Source organism: Podarcis tiliguerta (assembly GCF_965153285.1).
Source record: "Podarcis tiliguerta genome assembly, chromosome: 3".
Lineage (NCBI taxonomy): Eukaryota > Metazoa > Chordata > Lepidosauria > Squamata > Lacertidae > Podarcis > Podarcis tiliguerta.
In genome coordinates, this window is record NC_139536.1 from 56,570,675 (window position 1) to 56,593,165 (window position 22,491).

Below are 22,491 nucleotides of genomic sequence, written 5' to 3' on the forward strand. Positions count from 1 at the left end.
AAACTCATTTCTAATTTCACCGAACAGGGTATCAACATGGCCAACCCCTAAGGGACCCCTTCAAACTCCGCATGGATACATAAGATAATTCTATGCATTCATTTAGGACTGCAGCTGGTCAGAAAAGGAAATTGAGGCTCTGTGCTGCAACTCTTTGAAATGCCTCCATCTCTTAGAGAAAACCTTTGCATCCTTATGCAAACTCATGAAGTAATTCATATTCCAATTTGAAAGTGGCCCTGCAGAGGAGTCAACAGACTTGTCTGTGGTTACCTTGGCAACACCCTGCTGGCTCTTCAGAGGTTGGGGAGATTCAGGTCTGTAAGGAGAAACATTTAACCTAATATTCTAGTGCCTTCAGAAAAAGAGTGGGAAAATGCCTCAGCTTGAGGACTATCCCCTGTCTCTAACCAAAGAGTTCATATCCCTGTCTGGAATGGGCACACTTAATCTCTAGTGTGAAAAGGTTGGAGGAAATAACTTTATAACCACTCAACACAGTAGGAATACTCTGGCGGTTCAGATTACCCTGATGCAACAGTGTTTATGCTACACAATCAAGTAGCTTCACTCCTTGGCCCCTGAAATTTTAGGGGTGGAAAACAAGAAATATGATACCTTAACTCTTGTTTGGGGGTCTTATGAATACCTCCTGTGTAACTGATGCAATCTCCCCAAATTCCTGATTAGCATCCTTTTTATCCAGCTGAGGAACTCTGGGTAAAGGGAATGTACATCAGCCATTAAGGCAAGAGCCTTACATACAAGTGACTACACTATAAAGCTTCATTCCACTCAGGGCTGACCAGTTTCTGAAACAGAATGGGAGCAGAAACAGCTCTTCCATGAGGCTTTGCATCAGGAAGACTGGTGCTTCTGTGATATAGAAGAGGCAAGATTCTCACCTGGGGCACTGAGATCCTGTACTGCCTTGGCCTTACAATATAGTAAGTGTAGGCATTGTTTGACCTGAAAACAGTCTATTAGAGACCATTTCTTTCTTTCATTTATTTCCATTCAGAAACAACACTCCAGTCCCATTTAGTCTCTCACAGATCTAATGCAGGGTCCACAATGTCTTTCAATTGTTAAAACTGGACAGCTCTTTACACTTTGAAATTGCTAAGCCCTGTGGCACTGCATGAAAACCTGAAACTTTACTTCTAACCTCCTCAGACAATGGCCATCTGAGAGGAACTTCCTCAGGGAATGACAGCCCTGGCAACCAGAAAGTAAACCAAAGCAGCTGAAAGAATAGGAATATTTTATGCCCCAACGATGGAAGTCCTTTGCGGGATTGTTGGGGTTTTTTTTTTTGCAATAAACCAGAAAGGAGAGTTCCCTTTATTTGATTCAGGACTTCAGGATGTCAAAGAGATGGAAATTGGTCTTTAGCTTGCTGGACAGATCCTAAGTCTTTAGATAAGTCTGACAACAGTGCCTTTTTGAATTGCTGAAGCTTTTCAGTATTCAGCTGAGGCTGAGGTAGAGCCACACCAATAGTATGTCGGGGGAAATAGCAGTAGTGATGAAGCACTAGGCATACTTGACAGTTTTGATTACCTGTACTGATATTTGTGTAACCAAGCCTGAAGAAAAGAGCGGGAAATTAGACCAGACTCCCACTGGTGGGCTGCCTTTGACATGGCAGCTTTAGAGGCTCTCTCAGCGACAGACATAGCAGTTATAGTACCTGGGACACAATGAAGGGTAGTAGCCTCACCCAATGAGAATGGACTCAGAACTGGAGCCCTGCACACCAGAAGTTGATGCCAACTGAGAAATGCAGAGATTAAGTAGAGACTTATACATTGCCATAAGGGTTTTAGCCTTCAGCAGTATTTTCTTGTCCATGGCCCACTATTTCCTCAAAGTTGCAGCAGCAAATTGTCTGGAACCAATGGGGGAACCATAATCCAGTAGTTGCTGGCCATTGCTTTGCAGGATAGGTGATCTACGGTAACTAAGTGCAGATCTGCTGTGGTTGATAGTTCAGAGCTCTGGTGGGGCTTCAAAAATGGCAGGAAGGAGAACAGAGCAGCTGTTAAAAATTCCTCACACAGCCACAGACCACTAAGCTGCCTATCTAAGGGGGAAAGGAAGCAATATGACCAAAAAGTCAAAAAGAAACAACCAAGTTGCCAGAGAAGAAGGAAAAACGTAGTGGGAAATAACAACCAAATTCCCCACAATCAACACAATACCCCTGCAAGATGCAAACATTAAACTACGCAAGACACCCCAAACTCAGAATGAGAGATAGTTCACACTAGCTTTTGCCTCACACAAATAACATGACAGACACAACCCTTTTTTAAAAAAAACAAGCAATACCAACAGCACAAAGACAAACTCCAGAAACACAGGTACACAGACAAACACAGTCAAGTCTGAGCCAAGCTGAATGGAGAGTTTGGGACACAACATCTCAGCACAAAGGCAGGAATAAAAAACTGCTGGGGGCCGGTCAGGTGGGAGCAAAACTCTCCAATTCAGCGGCAATCCTTCCTTCAAGTGCTAGAGGGAGCTCATACCCCACCTGAGAGCATCTTCATCCAAAGGATAAACATGCGGTATTTGCTAAGGTTTGTCCCTACTTATCAGCATAACTCGTAAGTCCAACTTGCCAAAATTTACTGTGGGGATAACAAGCAGATTAGAAATAGCACCACAAATATTCATAAACTGCTTCCAGATTAGAGCTCTTATTGCTGCTGGAGCGTTGCTCTTGTGTGATAAATTGGTAGTGATGCCACTCTGAATATAATAAAGCACTTCAGGTAGAAAATGATCAGTTTTCTAAAATGGTGTTATTCCTTCTAGCTGCACAAATTGGGGCTCCTTCCTCTACTCCTCTCCCCTTCTAAGACAGGAACATTTTAATACCATAATACAGAATAAAATATCCCAGATTGGAAGGGGGCATTATGGATCCAAGCCAAATATATTCACAACAGTTTGGTCATCGCAAGGGTTATTTGGCACAAGTGTCCACAGCAACACTCAGTTATACAATAAGGAAAATTCACAAATGTTACTACCACCTTCACATGAGCACTTTCTTAGATACTGTATGGCTTTTTTTTTTGCAATCTGCATGTTGAAGAATATTGAAACTACTCTTAGCCAATGTTCATGAAGTGAGAATCCATAGCAGCCAATGATTCAATAGCTGTCTTATTTTTACTTTAAGTGCAAATAATGTTACCAGAAACCATGCATCCAAACAGAAATAGGAATGTTACCCTTCAAATAGGCTGCTTCTACTGTTCATTTGCAAGTTTAAAATTACTCATTACTAAGGCAGTTTCCAATTGCATCTGAAATCCCACACAGAATTGTGACATTACATAGAACAAGAAATGTGAAATGAAGTAGTAAAATAGTTATGTGTCACATTTTTTGTAGAGTAAATACAGCATAAGAAATTCTTGACTCTGTCAAAAAAAGAAGTAACTGCATTGTTACAGCAACTCTAGCTTCCATAGCTGGCATGCATGACAATATTCCCAATATTCCCATAGCCCAATATTCTGCAACCAAAAAGTTATATTTTAGAAAGACAAAGTTTAATTATCTGATGATTAAGAAGACAGGACAAGTTAGAATTTAAAGTTTCCAGCTATAAAAAAATTAGGGTGAACCTCCTCACTTTACCTCTTTTGTGCCTGCAAAGAGATTCAAAGCTCCTGCTTTCTATTTCAGTTGAAATTTCTCACAATATCCAAACTTAGAAAATGGGGGGTTGTTTAAACTATGGTTTGAAAACAAGTCAGGATGTGAAATCATGGGTCTAAACCAATTTGTTTTCTCTAGTCATGAAAACAAACAAGTTTTTCCATATTTGGACATCAAGGGGAACTGTGGTTACTTGAAAATCAAAAGCTTCTCTTTGTGGTTACAAAAGAAACAGTGAATGGAAATGGAGAATATGACCCATGGCTTTGTTCCTCATAGGCTACATCAAGGATGAGTCTAATTCCTGTCTTTGGCTAAATTTAAATACACAGCAAAAAACCAAAAACATCTCCCCTTTTAGCTCACATGTTATTTATATAGATTTCTTATTTAACCATTAGAAAAAAGTAATAATAGGGCCTCAATTTGTCATTTTACTGTGCTCCTACTTCCCTTCTTCATTCCCTTCTGAATTGAGGACTCCTAGAATATTGAAAAATACTTATTGCACACATTATTCAGCATCACAATATATATTCATTTTCCCAATGAAAAAAGAAATGGTTCAACTACAATAAAAAAGTTCAGTCTTGTACATGTTTTCCCTTTACGCATTTACAGCAGTAAGTACTAACAGGGTATATGCAGTACTGTGTGAAGTAGTTGTTAGTGTCCCAAGCTATGAGGTAAACTGACTAAAAAAAAGAGGATTATGATGATAGCTGCAAGTCAGCAGTGTAATCAGAATACTGAAAGTTTATGCACATGAACCGGAAGAGAACTTGTTGAGAGGTATTTATTTTTGGTATTCCTTTATAGGAATATATCCTAGGGCAGTTGGTAATAAGAATACGATACAATTACATAACCTTAGTACTACAAAAAAACAGAAACAGAATCGCCATCTCTCCACCATTTTGTGGTGAGGCATGGAGGCACTGACATGGAGAAAAGCTGTGGGGAGGTCTACCTCCTTGGTTGGCCACGCTGCATTCTACCTGGCCTGACTCTGGAGGCCAATCAACAGCCTGCCTGACCTCAGGGGGAGCGCTTATGAAATGGATCAGCGTGAGAATTTATTCCCACTGGTCCATTCCTATGGTATAAATAAAGCCCAGGCTATAGGGACGTGGGTGGTGCTGCGGTCTGAACCACTGTTTGCATGGATTAGGGTGCTAGAATTCTGAAGTATACCTGGAGAGAACTAAAATCAGTCAAAATTGAAGATGTCTTCAGACGTGGGTGGCGCTGTGGGTTAAACCACAGAGCCTAGGGGCTGCCGATCAGAAGGTTGGCGGTTTGAATCCCCGCGACGGGGTGAGCTGCCGTTGCTTGGTCCCTGCTCCTGCCAACCTAGCAATTTGAAAGCACGTCAAAGTGCAAGTAGATAAATAGGTGGGAAGGTAAATGGCGTTTCCGTGCGCTGCTCTGGTTCGCCAGAAGCGGCTTAGTCATGCTGGCCACATGATCCGGAAGCTGTATGCCGGCTCCCTCGGCCTATAGAGCGAGATGAGCGTGCAACCCCAGAGTCGTTTGCAACTGAACCTAATGGTCTGGGGTCCCTTTGCCTTATATATAGCACTGGTATTGGAACTGTCAGTTTTCCAACCCACGCTCCTTTTGCTAGGTGTGATTTTGCTGTGGACATTTGTTGGAAAGATATTATACTGTCTTAATTGGCCTAGCTTGGCTGAAAGATTTTTGCCTACATCAAAGCGAGGAAGCAGTTGTATTTATGTTTCAGCCATATCAGGTTTTTTGATTGGGGCTTATGAGTGGGTCTTGTAGATGGCACTTTAAAGACTATGGCTCTAGGCTCAGAGGGGTAGGATGGGTGAATGGCTGCCACACACCCAGGTTGATAGCAGGACTCACAGCAGTAGCTATGGTTGCCCAGTAGATGGGCTGGGAGATTTGTATGCCAGGAGGCCATCTGCCCAATACAGATTCTTGCCTGTTGCTGCGCCAAACTCCAATATGTTGTGATCAGTAAAATTATGGCCATGTTTAATCCCCATTCTCCTTTTACCAATTGCTCCCCAAAACCATGCCTACAAGCACATAGCCAACAATTAACAGAAAAGCATTTTTCAAATTCCCTACTTCATTAATCTAGAGAGCAGAATGGATGAGTCAATTATGGTGTTTAAGATAATCAGTTCCTTTTCCACCAGATCTAAAAATGTCACTTCATTTAAAATGCAAATGTACAGTTGCTGGCCCAAACTAGTCACTGCTGAACCTAAACACATAATGGTTTGCTAAAGCTTTCTTCATTTTCTGACGTTCATACACATTTAATTATAGGAGGAAACTATGTTTCTCATCCACTCTACACTTTAGACACAGATACAGATGCTTTCTGAGGTTCTAGAAAAACCAAACTGGGAACCTGTCATGAACTGGGGTGAGGTATGGGGAGTGAGAAGCAGATAAGCAAGGATTGCTACTTTATTTACCCTGACATCCCTCCACGTCATTGGAGGATAGAGACACATCAAAGAATGCTTCACCTGAATGTAATTGCACCCTTACTACACCCTTGATTGCTTCAACTGTACAGAAATATAGCCTCTCTCTATCACCAAAGTAGCTGGGCTAAGAAAAATATATAACCCTCTTCCATAGTCACTTTAGAAGCCAATCTCCCTATCCCTTCCTTTTTGAAAGGCAAAAAAACTGCTTAGACTGAAGCCTGTGTATTGCTGTCTGATGAACACGACACCATACAGCAGCATGAGAGAAGCATACATGTGCAATCTTTACTGTAGCCACTTTCTTGTGGGAGGTTGGGGGGGGGGGTGTCTTTCCAAACCTCTGACATTTTCCTGCATTTCTCTCCTAATCTCTCCACCCCCATTCCCCCATGTCTTCAACATTAACATTCAGATGCTGTATTAAGAACTATTAATACACACACTACACTGAAGTCCATATAGCACATGCAAGTTTAGCAACCTTAGGAGCTTTATTCCCAAATCTGTATGCAATCTAGCAATTTCAAGACATTTGCTATCTTATGAAGTTTTTTTCAGCAATGCTTCAACGTGTTAATGTACGAATCTGTGTAACTCATATACATATAGAATAGAATCATAGAATTGTAGTGCCCTCCAGATGTTATGGATGAAAACGCCTGTCAATCCCAGTCAGCACAGCTAATGGTAAGCTATAATGAGAGTTGTGGTCTAAAACATGTTAAATGCAACAGGTTGGGGGAGATCGTTACAGACAAACACAAGCAAATAACTATGTTTCTAATGTTAAACTACAAAACTGCTTTAATTCTAATATCATGAGTACAAAAACCTGCCAGATTAATAACTTCGGTTACCTCGTCATGTGTGTATCTGTAATCTGCCTTCTTGCATTTGAGGTCCCATAATGCTACTGTTCCTGATTCAAAACCAATCAATAGCTGTAATAAATAACCAAAGAAAATATTAATTTTCTGGGAATGAAAATGAGTTATTTCTAGTTCCTGAATACATGTGATTCAATTCTAAAAATTTATGGATTAAAATGCAAATGTTAAGGACAACTATAGAAGCATAATACTAAAAGGTAACAATATCCTAAAATTGTAACAATACTATCAGAGACACCAAAAGATGAAATATATTTTAAATACGAAACCCAGTGTTTAGGACATGCCTACTGACAGACTATTCCGACTTAAAAGAAATATACAGATACTATGATATGCAATTTCAAAGACTGTTTAAAGTACACTTAAATTGTCAGAAAAAGACAGACAAACAGTCTCATGGTTGCTTCAGTCTCAATCGAATTAAATGAATCCACCCATGGATGAACACGCAGAGGTATTAAATCTAGGAAATAAAGACCACCACAGACAAACTCCCAGCTTGTGGCAAACCATTTATATGAAGCAGATGCAGTGTAGTGAACTGAATTATTTTGCATGCATAGTCTGATTATTACCCTGAAGGAACCCTAATCTTAAAACGTGATACAAGGTTGATTAGGAAAAATAAATTACCTGAGTCCTTATTTGATTTTCTGCAATGCTTTTACTGCAATTATTTGTATGCCTTAAACAGATTTTATATATGTATATAGTCCTAATTCTATTAATGTTTAATTGGTTTTTTAATTATTCTTTTTCTATGTTTTTATCAATTCTTGTTATAATCTGTAAGGCACCTTGAATCCTATCAGGGGAAAATGTGAGGTATAAATACTGCTGCTGCTGCTGCTGCTGCTACTTCTTGTTGTTGTTTAGTCGTTTAGTCATGTCCGACTCTTTGTGACCCCATGGACCAGAACACACCAGGCATTCCTGTCTTCCACTGCCTCCCGCAGTTTGGTCAAACTCATGCTGGTAGCTTCGAGAACACTGTCCAACCATCTCGTCCCCTTCTTCTTGTGCCCTCAATATTTTCCAACATCAAGGTCTTTTCCAGAGAGTCTTCTCTTCTCATGAGGTGGCCAAAGTATTGGAGCCTCAGCTTCACGATCTGTCCTTCCAGTGAACACTCAGGGCTGATTTCCTTCAGAATGGATAGGTTTGATCTTCTTGCAGTCCATGGGTCTCTCAAGAGTCTCCTCCAGCACCATAACTCTAAAGCATCAATTCTTTGGCGATGGTCCAGCTCTCACTTCCATAACTCACTACTGGGAAAACCATAGCTTTAAATATACGGACCTTTGTCGGCAACGTGATGTCTCTGCTTTTTAAGATGCTGTCTAGGTTCGTCATTGCTTTTCTCCCAAGAAGCAGGCATCTTTTAATTTCGTGGCTGCTGTCACCATCTGCAGTGACCATGGAGCCCAAGAAAGTGAAATCTTTCACTGCCTCCATTTCTTCCCCTTCTATTTGCCAGGAGGTGATGGGGACCAGTGGCCATGATCTTCGTTTTTTTGATGCTGAGCTTCAGACCATATTTTGTGCTCTCCTCTTACACCCTCATTAAAAGGTTCTTTAATTCCTCCTCACTTTCTGCCATCAAGGTTGTGGCATCTGCATATCGGAGGTTGTTGATATTTCTTCTAGCAATCTTAATTCCAGTTTGGGATTCATCCAGCCCAGCCTTTCACAAGATGAATTCCGCATGTAAGTTAAATAAGCAGGGAGACAATATACAGCCTTGTCGTACTCCTTTCCCAATTTTGAACCAATCAGTTATTCCATATCCAGTTCTAACTATAACTTCTTGTCCCACATAGAGATTTCTCAGGAGGCAGATGAGGTGATCAGGCACTCCCATTTCTTTAAGAACTTGCCATAGTTTGCTGTAGTCAACACAGTCAAATGCTTTTGCGTAGTCAATGAAGCAGAAGTAGATGTTTTTCTGCTGCTACTACAATTACTAAATTCCCCAATATGGTTTGTCGTCTCCTCTTCTTCAAGTATGCAGGGTCACCTGCCACTTATCACATTGCAACTGGACTTAAAACGTAGAATATTCTAAATGACTCACTAGCAAAAGGGTCAAAGAAAAAGATTGACCCTAATGTAAATAAATAAGAATCAATTCAGATATGCAGAAAGATACACCCTACACTGTACAAATACAGGAATATTCAAATGCAACTCCATTAAAAAAAAAATCCCCCACATTGCATGATAAAAACTATGTAACAGGAAAAGTGGTTTTTTGTGTTTTTAAGACACAGTTCTAATATGCATTTTGCCCTTTTAAGACACAGAAAAACTAAAATAAAATATCTCACCTGTGCCTCAAGTGGTTTGTTTTAATTTTGTACAATGCTCCTTTATTGCGAACTCAAAAATAATAATTCTGTTTTTGTAGTTTGGGTACATTTAAGGTGGACCATATTACATTGACTTGAATATTAGTTTTTAGCATGGAGACTGCACATGGTATTGAACTAGAAGTTTTTGCAGTCTTTCACAGATGAAATGTAAAACCAGACCACCAAAAGTAATCAGCTCTTGAATTGAAATACAGTCAGCTCCCCACTTGTGCATAACCACCACATGTGTGACACACACACCATTTTTGGTGCCAAAAGGGGGTGGGAGCAGAACGGGGAGGACTTGCGCACGTCCTACTGATGTGTGCAGTGGCCACGAACAGAAGCCTCATGTAAGCAGGGATTCCCCTGTACAACAGTCAGCTATTAGGCGAGGGTCAAGAAATAAGAGTAGAAGGCAGCATCAGGATCAAACTAGCTGGTTGACTGGTGTGGTACTCTAAAAAATAAATGTTTCCAACTATCATCTTCTACTATTACGGAGAGAAGCAATACATGATAGTATGTTCATCTGCATGAGAACTGTAACTGAAGACACAGATAATCCTCCATCTATACCCTATACAAACACAGAATGTATGTTTGACTGAATAGTTTAGGGAGAAAAATAGTTTTAAGCCATTCTAAAAATCCACTACGTAAAAATTTCAAAACTGGAAACGTAGAGTCCTAAAAAGTCACTCTAAAAGAACCAATATATTTTTTTAAAGTCATGTTTTTTTCACGGCAAAGGTATTAAAGAGGAAAATCTGTCGTAACTTTACTGCACACTTCATAAAATGCCTCCTGCCGCTTGGAAATAATCTTCACCAATCTGGTATGCACCCGTGTCAAAACTGTTATTATGTAAGGCCCCCGCCCACATTTGCACAGAAATATCTTTAAGATCCCTTTTTAATCCTAGTATCAGAATATCGAGAGGATTTTCTAACATTTAAGATTTATATCATAATCCTACTAAAAAAAAGCATTCTGAAGTACTAAATTCCATTTAATCCAGTAAATGTGGAAAATTAGATCTCTTTCTTGTATACAAATTATGTATACTGCCTAAAAATGTCACTAAAATGTCATATGTATGAGTTTACATTGGCAAGATGTCTATGTATGCTTTATACATATAATTTTGAAACAGCATTGTGTCATAAGCCGCTACTTATGAACAACCAATAGCGATGCTTGCATAATAGTCCAGATGCTGGAGATGATTTCATTGCCAGTAACTACCGTTTTTCTGGGGGATCAGTCTCTAGGACATATGACAAGGCACTTCAGTTGTTGTTCTTAGAAGAGCACAAAATTATACATGAATGAAACGTAAAGGAAAGGATGGACATAAACCTTTTTAAATGTTAATTCACAGTAAGGACCTTATCTTTTCAGTAAGAATAGGTTTCTAAGCCCTATCATGTCCTTCAGTGGGAGAAGAGGGCTTTATAGTATAAAAGTAATGAAGGGGATAATTTTTTTAACCCATTCCCCACTGGAAAAAAAAAATTTGGGCTTCAGTTAGTCCACAGCAGTGACCCCTGTGTGGCTCCCAATGCAGTCTACACATTTCCCCAGGTGTGTGTTTTTGTGGACAGTTTTGCAAAGGAATATAAAACACTTCATCCAAATAGTTATTGATAAGGGCATCTTGACACAGATATTTACACCTAAACATGGTTCTCACCAGAACTTCCAAATTCTACTCCTATTATTAATAAATGTATATACTTAACATGCATATTTCAACATAAATCTCTAAGCAGTTTATGTATGTCAACAAAACTAAAAACTAAAAATGCAGTAATTTCATATTCTAAACTGTTGCTAATAGTAATAAAAGTAAATTTCACATTTTAAGTAACAATTGATTTCAGAACCATGTAACTAAGCACATAAATAAAATATATACTACATAATTGAAGCCTATACAAAACACCAAGATACATCAAAACACAACATCAAAATAAAACCTAACTGCAGCATATATCAAGAAAATTACAAAAAAACCCTAACACATAATAAAAAAACAAGAATTCAGGAGCCATGCTTTCATCCCCAATCAGGAAGGCATTCACACTCTCCTTGCACCACACCATCCACTTAGTTCTCCCTTCAATAAAACAAGCAACAACCAATAGCACAAAAAGATAGCTCTGTTGAATAAGAGCACTTCAACATTAGAAAGTCCAATGAATAAGAAAAGAAGAAAAAGAAGAAGAGAAACAAAAAAGCCATCTCTCACCCGGAGCAACACAACAACACTTTCCGTACCTCTCCCACCTAGGGAGATCAAAGTCTTTCCCAACAAAATATTACAGTGTGAAGTCAGACATTGCCACTAATGCACCTGACACCTCACATTGTTTTACAAACTATTAGCATCCAAAACAGAGATGCTAAGTGAAATAAGCTAACGTTAAGAAACAATTCAACTCTTAAACATCCCCCCCCCCCATTTCCAAGCTTTAACATACCTTGCCTTCATCCATTGGATTGTCACTAATATGGACAACAGGTCCTGGATGAGACTTGGATGACCTGAAAATATAAACAATATCTATTTTTTACAAATTAAGAAGAGGAATGGGGGCACATAAAAGACACAAATATTGACGCAAAGAAGCAGGCACCAATGTCAATGAAAAAGACCATGCTATGTATAAGCACATAATATTACAAACTAAGCATGTCCAGTTAGAAAGGACTGAGGTACTTAGAAAATAATGGTTTTACAAATTGAACAGTTATTGTAGTAGGTACAACTCAAACTATTATTATTAATAATAGCTCCTCCTGATGGGACTCATTAGGTGCTGTCCATGATATTGATTCTCAGTGTGTAAACTCTGTGTCAGAGAATTAGAAGTCTTTAAAAGAGAAACCTTTATTTTAAAAAAGTACAAAATTGTCTGAGTATTCCCAAAACTAAAAAATGTAACAAAGTACATTTCTAATCACATTTATGAACAACCAAACTCTTTAAAATCACAATGGCTGACAGAATTTAAGACTAATCAATACTTGTTAGTGGAAAACTGCTTCATAATTTGGCAACGCCAGACTGATAAACTTCCATGAAGCATTACAGAAAATGCCTATTAAATGAAATTACGTATTCATGCAAGTCCAGAGTTCCATGGCACTTGTACTGATGGAAAATATCTGTGAAAGATTAGTTATCAACTTAACTAGTAAAACTTCAGGGTCCATAAAAATACTTGAAAACAAACTCATTGTAACAATTTCACAAGAATAGTTACTCAGTGTTTAAAAAGAAGCAGCTTTAAACAGTAATAGAAATGGAGGGACAACACAGAAGCTAGAAACTAAGAGCACTCTCAGCATTCTCAGGAAATAGATCAATTCGCAAAGAACTTTGATATGATGATTTTTTGATGTACAGTGCCAGTTTAGTGACTTCCAGAGACCTGTTTTAAAACAGTGACTGAGTGAATTTTTTCTCTGAGTTTAGTGTTTCTTAAAATTAAATAGTAATATGATGGTAAACACCAAACAGGATGAGTTGTGCAATTGAAATAGTAGTCAAATCTAAAATCTAACTTGTAATTAGCTTTCTTTCAGGTACTATCTCTAGGAAGTACATAAAGAAATTTCCAGGGAAGATTCCATTTTGTTTGAAACTAATATTTGAACCAAGTAAGGCCAAGTTCATATATAATGCTACGCCAAAACATGGCTGTGTGACAACACATGAGCATGTAGATACTCACAGTAAAAACAGTGGCTTCTTCTTTTCAGTTTTCCTGCTGCCAAACTACAAGAACCAAAAACCCAGGTTCACACAAAATGCTAAGCCAGACTAGGGAAGGAGTAATCAGCCACAATTTTTTTCCTGAAGGTGCCCATGTGCTCTGATTTCCCTAAGGTTTGGCATAGTGTTACGTGCCAATCTGTCCACTTTACCGAATCTGTCCACTTTACCTGTCCACTTTACCGAATGCCCCCTCCCTCAACAAACTCCACTTCAAATACTTTTTGCTATTGCAATGGTTCCCAATTAGCTAAGTATTGTTTTTGAAAAATCAAGCCATGGAACCCCTACTTTAGAAAATTTTGATATCTCCATGGTAGTTTTTGTTATGTGAATGGTTCCATGGACTCTCTGGGTGGGTTACGTGGACCTCCTGGGATCTGTGGACCACCAACTGGGAACCACTGGCCTATTGGAAATCTTTTAAGATATTCATCCAGCATAAAGTTAGCCTGAAATACTTTGTCGTTTTTACTAAAAGTAAATCAAAACACATGTGCAAGGTTATGAGCTCCTCAGCTACAGATCTGTCAAATTGTTCTATGTAAAGTGCCATAGATTAAACTAAAGAAATCAACATTGATTTAGGGTAGAATAACAATTTTCAAAAGAACTGCATCACTGTATTTAAATCAGCCACAATTCTAGGCTTGACAGGACTCTCAAACCTTCCTTAAAAAAGCCCTTAACCAGAGAGGCTTCAAAGATCCATATGGCTGCAACAAGTCACACATTAGGTGCTGATCTAGCACTTACTAGATCTAGATCTACCTACTCAAGTTAGGTGGTAAAGATGTGAGAGCACACATGACTGAATTCTCTTCCATACAAAACCTCTCTCAGACATGTGAGAAGAGCTGTAGCTTGGCATTTTGCCAAACATCTAGCTCAGTTGTCTATGTAAAGGAACTGCCTTGCACGCTGAAACATTCAGCTCCATAAATGCAGCAGTACAAACCAGACATAGCTCTGCTACTTGAGTGAGATCTTGACTGTATTTTCCAAACTAAAATTAAACCAATAACCAGGTGACCCTCCCAATTAGAAATGCTAAATATGTGCTCTATTAAATTGCCACCAGTAAACCAGTCTCACAGTACAATTATTGCCATATCTACTTAGAAGCAAGCCTCACTGAGCTCAACACAACTCATTTCCAGGTAAGAATCAATATTTTCTGGGGGGGGGGGGTTCTCTTCAGGAAACATGCAAAGCAACGTCACCTGTGAGGATCTAGCAGCTGATGTGCTATGCTTTCACGACGACTCACGCAGATACCAACTATGAAAATCTTCCCCTGCCCCCAGACAAATGCATGCATGAATGAAACAGACTAAAGCAATTAAGTCACACTTTTATCTTTTACCCAGTCAGGGCATAGATAATTATTGATTATAATCAATATCTACTGGAATAATCAAACTTGAACAATAAAGGGCAACTTAGCCTAAAACTTGGGGGGAAATGAACAATTGGCTATGCAGTATTGTTGCATTAATCAGATCACTAATCACACTCTCTCCCCTTCAGGCCCTCCCCCCAATCAGCTCCAGAGGGTTGAAGGCGACACCAGAGCAGATTTTGAGAGTGAAACCTCAGTGGTTCAGCACAAAATAAAAACCTCCACAATAATACTGCTGGCTCCTAATACATAAGCTAACATCTAGGACTTTCCCCCCTTTGGCTCCATTTTTTTCCTTGTTCCCTTAACCACCTGTAGCAAAATCAGACAAATTTACTTATTACACCAAGAAAGCAATCCAAGGATCCAAGAAACTGAACAAAAGACACTGGCTTCAGGTGATAATGCATGTCAATATGAAATTATGGAATAGGCTTCCTAAGTGGAGGACTTCCCATGGAGAATGGAGGAGTAGGAACAGTCATCAAAACCTTACGAACAAAATTATTGGGAAGACAATGCTACTAATGAAAGGGTGTTAAATTACACCTAAATAGGCTACTTGTAAAGTCCTTCAGTGTTTTCACAAATTGCTGTAAAATCTATTTTAAGGGTAGCATGATGTGTTTAAAAACTGGCAAGATAACGGCCCCGGTCCAGTGACTGAGACAAGACATATTGTTGACAGAGTTCACCGTTCTGAGTCCCAACATATCAGCTTGGCTCAAAAGTCTCCATTTTGTCTGGAAAGGTCTAACAAATTAGAAGTGTATTTTTCGGCTCCCACATTATACCAAATGGAAAAGAATACCCCAGCGCTCTACATGCTGGCCTGGGAACTCACGGGTTTAGCAAAAGCAAATGGAAACTTTTATCTTCCTCCACTTCTTAATTCAATCAAGACAGCACTATCACTTATCAACTGGCTACTAACAGGATATTCAAAAATCTTCTTTGTTCACTGATAAATCATCTTTCCATGACTACCTTAGTCTTTCATATTGTTCATTTCTAATATAGCTTAGTTTGGTTTCAAGAGAGCGGCCTTACTTGAATAAACTCAGTTTAACTGAACCCTGGAGCTCCTGGTTTGGGGTGCCTGCCTCTGACACTAAATTCTTCTTGGGCTTACTACTGTCCCTTCTCATTCCCCTCCTTGTCTGGTCTGGTCTGCAAAAGTTAACCTATAAATTGCCTTTGGTTTTACTCTCCCCTAGTAAACCTTTTTATACCCTCTAACATTTCTCCTATGAAAATAGGGACGTCCCATTCCATAGTGATAATTTTACTATTATACCCTAGCCACTCTGGGCGGCTTCCAACATATATAAAAACATAATAAAACATTAAACATTAAAAAAGCCTTCCTTATACACGATTGCCTTCAGATGGCTCGGGGGTCGGATAACTCTACACCCTCCAACATTTCTCCAATGAAAATAGGGAGATCCTAAGGAAAAGCAGAACATTCCTATATGAAATCAGAAACCGGGACGGCTTCTCTAAATCAGGATGTCCCTGGAAAATAGGGACACTTGGAAGGTCTGCCTTTTCTGTTGAAGCTCTGATACAATCTCTGTTGTTCCCTTCCCAAGTACCTTTTAAAGGCACCCCACTACCAACAGAAGGGGTGTCAAAAATTAAACTGCAGTCTAACACTTCTTTGGGTGATTTAAAGTAAATTGGAAATATTTTTTGCTTCCTGATTGTTAAACAATGGGAAAAAGTTGAACTGCTAAAAATGATGAAAAATAGGGAAGGCAGCCCATAAGGCACAAATAATGCATTCAGTTCAGGTCTCAATTCCTCAACTCAGAATTCTTTAATTCTAACTGAGTATCTTGTATGTATTGGGCTACAGTTAGGGTGTTTTTTTTACAAGAACCTTGAGATCCACTAAGAAAGCCTGAAGCGTCATCTCTGACCTAGAATAAAAAGATGTGCTCTTGTTTATTTTGAAAACATGCTAGTTTCTGGGCCAACTTGAATGTACTGACAGCAGCCTATCCTCTTGCAGATGAGAGCCTGGACACAGGACACAATGCAGAGAGCCTCCCTCACCCAGTCCTACAGTCATATTTTCTCTTCACAATTGGTATTCCCGAATACCATTTTTTTCTGAACAGTAAGTTTCAAAGGATACAGAAACATGTCCCAAGCAAGTCTGATAAAAATATGCTTACTAAGTTAGGCAGCAACATGAATCAGTCTCAACTCACTTGCTCTTCAATAACTTTTTGTTTTAAAAATTACATGAGAAGTGAGTTTAGTTAAATGAACAAAATGAAGCCTAGAATTACATTTGTTTTATTTCTTTTTAGTTACTGCTTACTTGAACTATCTTTTGAATATTTTTAAATACTGGTTTTAAAGTGTTTTTATCAATCAATTTAAACTTATATTTTATATTTTTGTAAAGCACTTAGCAGTTGTATGCAATCAAGTGGTATATGGAGTTTATTAAAAGTAAGTAAGGAAACATGAAACAAATGTGAGTCAGACTCAGGAGATATTTATTATTATATATGAAACTAAATGGAAGAGAAATTTGAGAAACTGTGCTTAGTCCAAAAATGCAGCCTGTTCTATACTCCCCCCCCCCTTTAAACGATATTGAATTTTACTGTTGCACACAAACGCATGCAGTCACAGAAAAAACAATAACAGAAAAAAGAAAAACTAACAATACAGAGTTGCAGTATGAAATAAGAACAGCAAACCAGTATACCAGATTACAATCATACTTCACTAAATATCAAAAGAATGAGAAGAATGGAGCTGGAGGGGTATGGGTAGATCCCTTCCTGTTAATATATTCAAGGGAAACCAATCTGCATAATTTCTGAGACACTCAACAAATATATACTGAGTGTGTGTGTGTGTGTGTGTATCTACAAACACTATCAGTGCTTTAAAAAAAAACTTCAAGGGATTCCATTATGTACTGAATATATTTTTATCTAAATGACATACCAAATGTTTAAAATATTACTTTGCTGGCATGCTGAAACTAGGATCATGGCCAGGGTTCAACTAACAAGTCCTGCTAGCAGAAGCTTGCACAAGGACTTCCACCAATTCAATGGGTCTTCCTCGTCTTCTTTTCCCACACCACCCCAAACTGGCTTGAGGGCATGAGACCTCCCCCCACCCTGAACAGCAGGTGGAGAGAGGACAGAGTGGCTCTTTCCATTTGGCAAGCTAAAAAGCTGATGGAATGATTGCCATAGTGTTACATCGAATTCCTCTGTGTTCTACATTGTATGACTAAGGCTGTAACCCTACAGCTCGCTACACTACGGATCAAATGCATGATCCAATGAATGAAGAGACATACTATTTCTGAATAAACCCATAGGATAGCGCGCCCCTCAGCGCGCCCCACGCTCCGTGCAGCAGGCTGCTATCCACAGCCTAGGGAGCCCTGCGGGAACTCCCACGGGCTCCCCAGGCTTGCTGATAGCTTCCTGAAGCCTGGAGAGCGAGAGGGGTCGGTGCGCACCGACCCCTCTCGTTCTCCAAGCTTCAGCGAAAGGCTGCATTTGCCCCATAGGATGCACACAGATTTCCCCTTCATTTTTGGAGGGGAAAAAGTGCGTCCTATAGGACGAAAAATACGGTAAATTCATTTTATTTTAATTTATCTACACTGAGTATGACTAATACTGGGTATCATACATATACACATAACAGATCAGAAACCAGGGCTTCACAGGACTTCACAGCCAAAAAAGGAAACACATCTACATTTTGTGTGTTGTGTCAATTGAGGATATAGTTGCCAAAAAGAATGATACCCAAATAAATTACATCTATTTTCACATAAACCATACTCACAGTTCAATGGCTTTATTCCACATGATGACATAGCCTGAGAGAGAGAAGGACTCCACATTAACAATGTGTATATTTCCTCTTTCAGTGCCCACATACAGCCATTTACTCTGGAACGGCATATGGCAAAATGTTATCCTGAAAGAGAAAAAATTGAATTGAAAAATGCACCTAATCTAAACCCTAAAATTAACGATAAATATCAAGGAAGGTACACTATTGCACTTCATGTCTAGAGTTTATGCTCACAAAAGCTTGTTTAATTCACAACCAGGTAAATCAAATTTTCTCTAACTTAGGTCTCTGCTTTTCAATAACAGATCATTAGTTCTCAACCGTATCTCCAAAACAGTTTCATGAATGTGTCGTTCTGTTAACACACACAATGGGAACACTAACTGCTCATCTGCAACACATATAGAATGCTAGGTCTCTATGCCTTTAAAATGGGGTGAAATGAAGAGCTGTTCCTATACAAACATGAGAAATAACGAATGAAACAACTTAGAAAATCCATGGTGAATGATTCTGCAAGAGAATACAAGACATTTCTGCTCTCCCAAAAAAATCAGAGCTAAAGACAACCACTTAGTTGAGAGAGAGAGTCTCTTTATTTTACTTTGATAATGGAGAATATTTGTAGAATGGACTCATTCCACTATTCTGAATTTGTTTCAAAGATCTGCTGTGCAACAGTAATTTCATCCATAGCCACTCTCGGTTTAGGTCAGAGGATATCTGTAAGGCACACGGATCCACATTTCTCACAACTTTCTAATTTATTGTCAAGTACTGAGAGCAAACTACTATCCAAGATCTTCACTTTCTCCTTCCTTAAAAGCTACAGTTTTGTCAAATAGCATTCTATGGAGAATGTAATTTATAATTGCAATAAAGGGCATCACAGTCTTTGTAGCTGGATACATAAAAAATGACATTATTTTAGCTATAGGGATGTGAGAATCTATGGCAGAACCATCAAATCCAGACCCTTACTAGGGAAAGCTCTAGGGCTGGAGGTCGTGGGGGGGGGAGGTTGTGGGGAGAGGGGAGGGCTTTGGATACAGGGAAGGATATTATATCTCTCAACCCCCCACTGACACACAACCTTTTGCTCCCTACCAGTATAGCATGGATGGTGTGATAGCCATGAAGGTTCCCATGGCCACATTGAAGAGACCTGCATTGGCAGACCTTCTCCGTCTGCAGAAAAGGAGGAAGACAATATCCAGGGCCACAGGAGAATATCCTAAAATGCTTAATAGTAAGTAGAACTCACATACTGTTTACTATTGTTTATTTATCGTCTTCAGAAGAAAAGCTTGATCTTGCCTTGGTATTTCGGGACATGGCCCAGACTAACAAAATAGAATACACCTAAAGTGGAAGTGCTACAGCACAGCCATAATCCAAGTAAACACTGCTAAACACCTATTGAATCTAAGCACAATTTGCATAATTACTTACATAAATGTCTTAATAGTTAAGGAAGGTCACTTGAGAGGCAATTTGCAGATACTTGCAAAGGATTTCCTTTGCTAGTTGTAGGCCATATGTCTCCTCTGATAAAACTGTCAAAGATACTTAAGCAAAACCTTTATCATGATTTGTAAAACTTAGCGTAGTGTGTAACAATTAAACAAACTTGCACTGTTCCCAAAAAGTTCATTGTAAAAATCTCAAATACTGATGCTTCAAGTGAAAAGCCAATTCACTCTTTTTCTAATTCATTATTTTAATCCAAGGTTTTTAATTTGCCAAAAGAGTTGTACTAATTTATATCTGTGTCAAGCTATTTATTTCAGCCATACTGTTTTTGTTTTTATTTGCTATTTAACTGGTTATTTAATGATGTATGCCACCTTGGGCAATTTTCTATTTGACAGGTGGCCTGGAAATATGGTAAATAAAAAGGTAAGGAGGAAGATTATGAAGGAAATCCACACATATGGCAGGTCTTTTCCCAAACAGCTGCCACATGATGGACTTGGCAACACAGTCTGGCCATAAAGGTCGAGGCAACCCAAGGCCTGCTGAAATAAAATGGCTAAAATCTGTTAATTTTGACACAGACTCTTCCTGGAGCATATTAATCAAGAAATAAAGAAAACCTGAGAAAACAGATATCTCTTTCCCTTTTCCCAGACAAATTATACAGCTGGGATGTCAAAAACCTGCTATACAAGAATCCCAAGTAATCCTGTGGAAGCAATTCCATGGAGATTGCAATGTCTGCTTCAGCACATCCACATTTACTACTGCTCCTTCCCATTGGTGATTCATGCCAACTGCAATGGCTCATAAATGTGTAGTTGTGTCCATAGCTGTACAAGGCAAGACATTACTTTTTCCACACAACTGCTTTGCATAGAGCAATTTTGCCAGCTTCTAGGTAGCAACAATGTAAAAGGTATTGACAAACAAATCTGCTTTAGTTCTATAACCAAAATGCAGGCATTCACCTTGTTCTGTCACTTAAAGGTGTGCACAGTCCAAATGTTCTACAACCACCATTTATGTGCTCCCCACAATAAATGCTGCTGGGGTGACTATGCAAGGGCCTGATGAAATTAGGACATTAACCATCCTATGGTTTCTTAATATGTATTTTGTTCCAGTACATTCAATGCCATCTGGAAGACTAGCCACCCAGGGATTCAAGACAACAGAAAAAAACAGAAACACATTATGCTTTTTGTCTAGGTATGCCTAGACAAATTATCTACTATTGGCCAGGCAGATAGGAAAGAATATATGAAAACATCAAAGAGATACGTGTTTTACAGAATTTAAGCATAAAGTAGAATGGTGAAAGACAAAAGAGTCACCATGTTCAATAAACAATGTACTTTAGAAATTAAGTAAGACTTTTTTTGGAAGAAATGACACGGCATCACATCTTCAGGAAGCTCGGAAATTTCTTGAAAGGCGACTATGAACAATGGTGCAAGGCTATGCCTTATGTTTGGGCATTGCTACATCTATTTAGTGGAATTTTCTCCCTCTGGACATCTGGCATGTATCTATGATGGTATGCCTTAGACCAGAAGTTCCCAAACTGTGGTCTGCAGACCATTTATTTAGATGGTCTGGTATATCCATACAAAGTATCCATATTGATTTTTTATTTTATTTCTTCTATTATTTGTTATGTTGTTATCTTATTGTAATACAAACTGAACTGCATTGTCAAAGGTATGAAAAGGTAACAGCTCTAAAAGAATCAACAAGGTCTACTCCCAATAGTTCCCTGTTTAGATTACCCACTACAGTAAGCGTGGATTTCCTTCTCAGGCCTAAAACTGGACTAAATGGACAATTTGTATCCACCCAGCACTGAAATGGCACCATCTCTTGAGCTCCTTATCTAGAAATTCAACAGACACCGCCTCATGGAAACAAATAGTGAAAACTATGGTTTAGTAAGATGTCTGAATGGACACACCAGAAAACTGCCCAGGCTCCAAGAGTTACATTTAAGAGGGAAAAGGCTAGTTTGGAACATGAAGCATCATTTTATTGAATGCACTTTAATATAGACAAGAGCTTGCACTTAATGTTTTAAATTTAACATTAAGCCATTATGTTAATAACTTATGGAAGTGCCTGGTATGTAGTAAAGAGTATTTTAATTGATTTATTAAAAATGCATAGTCAAGCATTTATGATGCATCTTTTTAAAAATCCATGTACAGTGTTAGTTAATGGAAAATACTGTAAACTAGGTCACAATTGCACCTTTTTCTTCAGCATTCTTCCTTCATATCAGTTCACTAATGTTTCTTTAGAGTACTAAAATTATAACAAAAGTTGCACTATTTAGCTAATTCTTCAGGACATTAAAGTGTTCAGAAGAAACTAAATTAAAGGATATTCTCACATTCTTCGTTAGGAAGGAAAACATAATCTCTGAGTTAAGAGAATGAAGTTGCCACACTGTTTAATTTTGGCAATAAGTTCCATGCTCTGTTTGACAGCGAAAAAAGCAAAGAGACAACAGAAGCCTCTAATCTTATCCTTTCTTAGTGACATGAAAAAACAAGGCTTCTCTCAAGGAAAAATGTTTAGGCGT

General features: G+C 38.7%; 1 protein-coding gene across 6 annotated transcripts in view; it reads right to left on the reverse strand.

Moving 5' to 3' along the window:
- STXBP5 (syntaxin binding protein 5) overlaps positions 1-22,491 on the reverse strand; it is a 119,037-nt gene that overhangs the window by 64,402 nt on the left and 32,144 nt on the right. For all 6 annotated transcript variants that reach the window (XR_014509828.1, XM_083434800.1, XM_083434804.1 and 3 more), the window contains 3 exons: positions 18,423-18,557; positions 11,886-11,949; positions 7,013-7,096 (listed from right to left, as the gene is read on the reverse strand). Coding sequence is in view for 5 of the 6 variants with exons in the window: in XM_083434800.1 (XP_083290926.1) it covers positions 7,013-7,096; positions 11,886-11,949; positions 18,423-18,557 (283 nt within the window). In the remaining variant the exon portion in view is untranslated. The remainder of the gene's footprint in view (positions 1-7,012; positions 7,097-11,885; positions 11,950-18,422; positions 18,558-22,491) is intronic.